This window comes from Drosophila mojavensis, unplaced genomic scaffold, assembly GCF_018153725.1.
Source record: "Drosophila mojavensis isolate 15081-1352.22 unplaced genomic scaffold, ASM1815372v1 contig_72, whole genome shotgun sequence".
Classification (NCBI taxonomy): Eukaryota; Metazoa; Arthropoda; class Insecta; order Diptera; family Drosophilidae; genus Drosophila; species Drosophila mojavensis.
In genome coordinates this window covers 1676026-1683814 of record NW_025318897.1, presented here as the reverse complement: position 1 = coordinate 1683814, position 7789 = coordinate 1676026, and the positions used below count along the sequence as shown (strand labels likewise).

Sequence of the window (7789 nt, the reverse complement as noted above, 5' to 3'; positions counted from 1 at the left end):
ACTTTCAGTCACGCTTTTTCTCATAGCTTTCAATAAATTAAATCACTTGATAAACAAAAATTCATTCTTCAAGCACACTATGTACGCAGACGATCTTTGCCTCTTCTTCAAACCAAACCCCGGTTATAACACCCAAATAAATAATTTATTTTCTAAAATCCACCACTGGTGCAATATCACAGGTACGAAAATATCAGCGGAAAAATCCACACACCTTCATATATGTAGAAAACATAATTGCACTAACATAAATATTACATTAAATAATGTAACCATACCAAATACACAACACCTCAAAATTCTAGGTTTAATATTCGACAATAAATACAATTGGAACGAGCATGTCAAATCTTTAACAAACTCATTAAATAATAGACTAAATATAATTAAATGTTTAAGTAGCAATAAGTTAAAAAGCAATACCTCATCTCTCATTTATACAACTAAATCAACAATACTCGCCAAGATTGACTACGGTCTTTCAATCTACGGCAAAACAAACAAGACAAATCTCGATAAAGCTGCAGCATATTCTTGTCACCAGAACGCAAGTACAAAGAAAAACTCCCGCCTTGGACAAGTAACAGTCACTCTATACTGTTAGAACTGTCGGAATTTAAAAAAGACAATACCCCAGACGAAGTCTACAGGAAAAGTTTCAACAAAATCAGAAACGAACACAGGGCATGGACTTTTCTCTACACGGACGCTTCCAAACTGCACCACATAACTGCCTTCAGTGTTGTCACTGAAGAAAGTAAAATAAAAAAATCAGCAGTCACACCTTGGCACACTTCGATTTTCACAGCAGAAGCTGTGCGATTGAAATAGCTCAACAAGACACAAACACTAAATTTGTCATCTGCACAGACTCTCTCTCCACCTTATTAGCTGTCAAAAACCCAAACAACTATCAACCCACAATAACAAAAATTCGGGACAAACTTAATTCGAATCAAAAAAGAATTAAGCTACTCTGGACACTTGGACATGTTAGGATAAAAGGAAATGAGCTAGCAGACACAGCAGCTAAAATGGCTACATATTCACCATTGCTGCTACACAACGTCAACAACAAAAAAAAACATTAATAAAATGATTAACATAACAACCAAGGAAACACTTAATACAATCTGGAATAACTACACTCACTTCTACAAAACGATCAACCCTGCAAGAGAACCTACACATTTTCCAACTAAAACAGATAGGAAACACGTAATAAAATATACAAGATTCAGACTAGGACACACAAAACTGACTCACGAATACATATTTAATAAAACACTTGCTCCTACCTGCCCATTTTGCAATAGCGACACCTTGACAACAAAACACCTACAACTCCAATGCCAACACGTAATGAATATCTGCAAATCCCTTAATTCTCCCACACTCAATATCCTTATCTCAGAACCTAATAAAACAAATATAGCAAATTTTATAAAAATTATAAACTCAAAATAGAGCTATAATGAATATAATGGAAATATGTATATATACATGTATGTATATATGTGTGTATATGTATATATAAATAAGTATCGAATGTAAATAGTGTATATAAAATAATTAATTTATAGAATGTAAATAATGCCTGAAGGCCTTTGTCGCTCTGGCTTAACAATTTGTCATTAAGAATTTAATTCTTGATAACAATAAATAAATAAATAAATAATAATTGTTTAATAACTTTTCTTGTGGATGGACTATATTCATGAAACTTTCAGATTATAAATATAACATAGATATACATGCATTTGCCAAAGCACAAGTCTAGTATTTGAAATACGTTTTTTTACAAATATGTGGGTGAGGGGGTGAAATAGGGGTGGGGGGTAAATTTTCACAAAAACCGAAATTGTATAAATATATATTTATGTAAGTATACATATAAATTTTGTAGATCTACCTTTAAAGATGTAGAAGATATAAATTTAATACTGGTTTTCGATAATGTTTTAATCGATAACAAAATAACGGGACAAATTATCGATATTTAAAGCGAAACTCGATATGCGCGTGGTATACACGGACCTAGGAAAAAAAATTTCAAGTCTCTAGCTCTTATATCTTCTGAGATCGACGCGTTCAGACATACGGACAGACGGACAAAGAAAGGAAACAAGAACGTTGTAGTCGGGCGTTTCCGACTGTAGAATGCTCATTATAGCCCCTTTTTCGGTTTGCTACGTCCCCGATTGGTCAAAAGCAATTTAATCTCTAAATTTCCAGTTTCTAGATCAAATACTGTAGAAAATTCAGTCTTTTCCAATTTAACGAATGCTTTGATTGATCAATATATTATTTAAATACTTTATTTTTATTTAATTGTGATTTAATTGATTATTATAATAAAAAAAACTAGGTGTACTTTTAGTTACGACAGATATTAGTATATTAATATTATTAATTTCTCTTTTGTACATACGCTCCGCTTACATCGAAAGTCGAAAGTGTAGCTTAACCAACGTAATGATGTAGTGGGCGTATATTTTTAATACGATAAATTTCTTGCATTTTGACGTTTACGCTTACATACATATTGTATTCAGATGACCTAATATTCTTTGAAATATCAATGTTAATCATTTTTTTGTAAATGGAAAATGTAAAGTTTTTTTTGTCAAAATGGAGTGCTAAAATAAAATTGCTTATCGGGAGCTATTTGCAACCTCTATAAAAACCTAGGTGGTCCAGAGTTTAGCGCGTCTGAAGGAGGAAGCTGTGGAGCAGGCGAGTGCTGTCCTCGTCGTAGAACGTCAAATGGCGAGCTCGACCGCTGAATCATGTGGCGAAAATTGTTTTCTGGTAGTTGATGCTATTTTAGAAAATACAATTAGATAAAAATAATATTTTTAAACAAATATTTTAAAGGAATTCACCTGTAAGTCGCGTAAAGTTATCACACCAGTTGCATTACTGATGATATGCGGAGTTGGTCCATCTCCTAAATCAAGCTGTAAACTTTCTGACACATCACTGCTGCTTTCAATTGGACAATTGCTGACATTACCCACGCAGCCACCAGTGCTGAGATGTAGTTGACCTAATGATGCAGTAGCCATGGCTACATCGGGCATCATATCGGACAGATGACCGTTGCCAACCTCTATGCCACAAGCACCTGTCTCGCCACTTCTGACCATGTTTAAAGGATTATTATGTGGATATCGAAAATCCCCCTCTTTAATTAAGGCTGGCAAGTCGTTACGATGATGCGCTGATGTCGATAGCCGAGCGTAACTTGTCTGAAGGGCCGAGCTAGAGTTCTCTGTTAAGAGACTGACACCAAGTAAGCTGTTCGAGTGCAGACGTGGAAAAGTCATGTTTCGACTGTAACAGTCATGCACACCATCTGCTCCGCACGCCGAAGATACTGATGAGGCCATTGATGAAGTCGACAAACATGAAGCGGACACAGCTGTTGGGCGTATAGAACCAGTAGCGGCCGGTGAGGGTGGCGAACTTTGATCTTCATCTTCTAATAGACATTCCCTCGCTTGTATGGTGGATGAGACACCATTGCAGTCATCTCCATCGCCGTGGTTAGTTAATATGGAAGTTTCAAGAAGATCTGACACTTCATCTGGTAGATTAAATTCTCTAACGACTCGAAGACGAATTTGACGGTCGATTTCATGTTTTGATGAAAGTGGCAGAAGTAGTGCGCGTTGGCACATGGGCGACTGGCGAAGCTTATGCTCACGCTTGCGCATTGCTGCAAGTGTATGGCTATCTGGTGGTGGAATAGCAATAGCATCGATTTTTTCGCTATTATCGCCACTAATACTGCAAGTAACGCCAGGTGCAAAGCTGCTGTTCGAAGAAGAGTTTATGCGTGAAACCATGTAAAGGGTATCTGGAATGTCGGGAAATTGTCGAGATCTACGCATACGCATGAGTTCAAGTTGGTGATGTGATGATGCCATTCGATCTTCTAGAAGGGCTTTTACTTCTTCAAAGTATGGCATGAAAAGACGTGGTCGTACAAAAAGGCCTTGGTTTTTACCTCCTCGAATCCAAGCATTAACTCGCAAGTTTTCACGATCGTCACCAATCATATGTGATGGCGGTGTGCTAACGAGACCCCGGCGTATAGCTTGACAGAGAACTTCACTATTTGGCGGTAAAACATGATCCATTCTTACCAATGGCAGTAGTTCGGCAAGTATTTCGCGCAGCTCAACATCACTTAAGTCCCGCTTTCTAACACCCTTCCTCGCTACAGAATGGGCAGTATGCGTTAAAAGGTTTGGTTCACGATCCTCCATGCGCCGGATAAGCTCTTGTTCTCCCCACTTTAGCACTGCTTGTAGAACTTCTAATTCGGATGCTTGTAAGAAGTTACTTTGTAATACATGTACCAACTGTGATTTATCTAACTGATTCAGCACTGGTGAAGAGCTAATTGCGGAAAACTCTTCGCGCAAGTACTGGCATGCTTGACGAAAAACCCAAGCAGAGCCATGTGGTTGACATCCCCACTTTAAGACCATTGATAGGGTATCAAGGGACAACCACTCAAGTATTAAATCCTCACATCCCTGTGCTAAAATATCAAGTTCAAGAAACCTGCCTATTTGGTATAACTCCATTGCTTCTTCAAGAGTAGTTGGTCGTACTCGACCAGTATTAGTCAATGCGTGCACTTCACCAAGAGAGCCAGTCGAAGATCCCGTTCCAGCACCTCGAAGTATTAGAGCTAAATCAACAGTATCTAAATATATAGCGTGTAGTAAAACACGCGCATATCTTTTTGGTATTACGGTCTCATCAAGAACAATGCGCGTTGGTACGTGTATAGAGCGCTCTACGTACTCGTCAATGTTACGCGTTCGGCGGGCTATTAGATTACGGAAAAATGGTGAACGCGCACTTAATATAGCTTTATGACATGGAAGCTCTAGTTTTGGCCGAAAGCCATACTCAGAATTAATCGATTCTTGGCGTAAGTAATCGTTTCCACATTCCGCTGTGAACACGAGTGCTGCGTCTGCATAATCACCTGTTTCTAACAAATAGCGAAGATCATGTTCAAGGGGGTTAGGTGTACCAAAATCGTCGCCTAGTTGACGCAACAAATTGATATTTACGGTCGGATCATGTGCACAAAGATCGCCCGTATATAAATAACGTAGCAATATAGAAAATATTTTTACATCAATAGGTGACGTAGGAAGTTCGAGACATATGCGTGCCCCAAATCCCGGACAGCCTGAAAGCAGATCTCGAAAATATGTACAACGTGAGGATAATATAGAACGATGCACAGGAAAAATAGATCCACGAAATACAAGGTCACAATCAGTACAGAGATTTAAATCGTAAAGAGCAGCCAGATCTTGTTTATATGTAGCTGCTGGTGGACGAGCTAATTCTGCTTGTACCTGTTGAATACAAAACAAAAATTAGTGCTGCGCCGTTTTATCGACAATAAACATTTAATTACCGATAAATCTCTTAATGCAGCCAATGCTTCGAACTCTTCACAGAGAGCTGCCAATTCAAGAGGCGTCCACTCAGATACAAAGTCACGTAAGACACGCGCATGATCACAGGCTTTTGATGATCGTCGACGACGTATAAACTTCCGCTTAAGCGTCGCAAAACCCGTCACTCGCTTTCGCCTTTGATCGCGATGGTAATGCGTGCCGCTATAAGAAAAACTTGCGCCAGGGCTTTCAGTAATTCCGTTTGAGCTTGTTGAACCCATACTTCCAGGATTTGACGCAGCAAATGCGTTTCCATTTTCAGTGGTTGTACTTGCGATTTCAGTAGTTGCGGCCATTGGGTAACCAACGTTGGATGTGTTTGAACCCATTTCCCTCCTTACGTGTGGAATTTGTTCACACTTAAACTAATTTAACGCATTAGCCACTTATTCATACGATTTAACTTTCTCTTCATCTTATTATTTGTGAAAATGTAATTAGCCGAGATTCTGCAAATAAATCGTTAAAATTTTAATAAGATTAAGTTAAAGTAATGAGTATGAGAGAATAGAGACTGGTCGACTATGAGATCCCTGGACCCTTGGGACAACTGATACTTCCGCATTTTAACACAAAGAAACACACGCATGGGCTGCAGTATTGGAACGTAATTGCTTATATTCTGAACAGATTGAAAATGGGAAATAAAGGTATAATGGAATTGTCAGCAGAAGGCGTGGCAGACTCCACAAGGTATATTCTTGAATAGGGCGAAGAGTCGAATTATCGTCTGTCCGTATTATAGGCTATACTCGCTTGCGGTCGTTTTCCAAATATACTGATGTTTGCAAGTGTTTGCAAGCATTGCTGCAAAACGAAACGAATGGTACTCAAAGTCGTCAAGTATTCTGTTTTACTTTACTTACGCTTTGAGCAGGGTAAAACCACTAACCAGAGAACACATAGACCGGACAAGTAGTGTAAAGCGTTTTGCACACTTTTTTTTCGAGAGTTATCTCCCAGACACTTCGTATTTGCTCGGCTCCTCACTTTTTGGGTTCGGGCTACGAAAATATACGAAAGCACAATCATTTCGCTTCATGCGCTCGACCGAGATGGTCTATTAATATTGAACAAAAGGTCCCTCTGCGCTGAATCAGGCTAGAATTGGCTAATTAGCCATAATTAATGAAATTACGGTTTTAAATTTCAATTTGAAAAAAAAATAAATAAAAATAAAATAAATAAATAAATAAATAAATATATATATACATACAAATATATATTAAAATCTTTTAATGGCTATGTGTATAAAATTACGTTTATATGAATAACTGTTAACACTTTTTCGTTGTCTGCAAATAAGTTTCTTTCACTGACACAATCAAAAAAACTCAGACAGAAACTGTTTTTGTCTGGCTTAGCTCGCTCGCGCTCTGAGCGAGGCAGTTATTTCTGTTTTCGTTTCGCTCAAGTCAAACACTGATCGTTTGCTTGAGTTAAATGAAGCAAACTGTCAGTTGCGTTTGCATGGGTTTGTTGCGTTCTTTTATGTATGCATGTATTTACGAAGGCAAAGATCATTTCTGTTGAGTTTCTTAGTCAAACTGTGTTTTGCTGAGAGTCTTTGTGTGAGCGAAAATCGTATTAGTCTTTACGCGACACTCATTTGAGAGCGTCTCACGAATGAGTCATTGCAATGCGTCTGACCGAAACAGATTCTAAAGAAAACAAAGAGTGTCGCTCAGAGCGGAATCGAAAGCAGAGCATATGCGAAAAACGATCAACTCTCATTTGCGAGCTCTGATAAAATCTTTTCATTTTTCTTTCTAAATAAAAATGTGTATGTGTATTCAATAGTAATATGCTAAATCTAGATGGAGATAGCCTAAGCTGGCAACACTAGCTGATAGCTAAAATGAAAACAAATCTATTGGAGTTGCTGCTTTATCGTTTCTTTCTTTCGTTGCTTCTTTATTGTACAAGCATTTGCATACCGAACTTTTCAGTATGTAAGCATAGCTCGTTCGTCCGCGATGCTTGGGCTTACACTACTTGAAACAAGTAAGAACGTTGCAGTCGGGCGTTACCGACTGCGGAATACTCATTTACATCCCATAAGCAATTTAGAAGCTAGGTTTAGCTCTAATGCTGTAGAAAATTCAGCTTTTCCCCGATTTGTCACGCCCTTACTGGACGTAGACACCTCATTTTTGGTGAGTTCTTAGAACGAGATAACGGTACCCTAGCTAAAAAATTTAAGTGCTTACGCTAAAAAAAATGTGAAAATTACAGGGTATTTTTCTATATGCCATGCCCCTAAAGAGGCGTACAAATTATTTTTCGGTCACCGA

At 38.1% G+C, this 7789-nt stretch overlaps 1 protein-coding gene and 1 long non-coding RNA gene across 2 annotated transcripts; both read right to left on the bottom strand.

The window, feature by feature from the left end:
• Window positions 1-2371: 2371 nt before the first annotated feature.
• On the bottom strand, window positions 2372-5944 carry LOC6586706 (BTB/POZ domain-containing protein 7). The gene is made up of 3 exons (XM_002012280.4): window positions 5453-5944; window positions 2886-5390; window positions 2372-2821 (listed from the first exon to the last, which is right to left on the bottom strand). The coding sequence occupies exons 1-3, from the start codon at window positions 5822-5824 to the stop codon at window positions 2678-2680; spliced, it is 3021 nt and encodes a 1006-aa protein (XP_002012316.2). The 5' UTR covers window positions 5825-5944; the 3' UTR covers window positions 2372-2677.
• Window positions 5945-6088: 144 nt separating this feature from the next.
• LOC122757384 lies at window positions 6089-6453 on the bottom strand. Its single transcript, XR_006357410.1, has 2 exons — window positions 6362-6453; window positions 6089-6302 (listed from the first exon to the last, which is right to left on the bottom strand). It is a non-coding gene; the product is annotated as an uncharacterized LOC122757384 (long non-coding RNA).
• Window positions 6454-7789: the final 1336 nt, after the last annotated feature.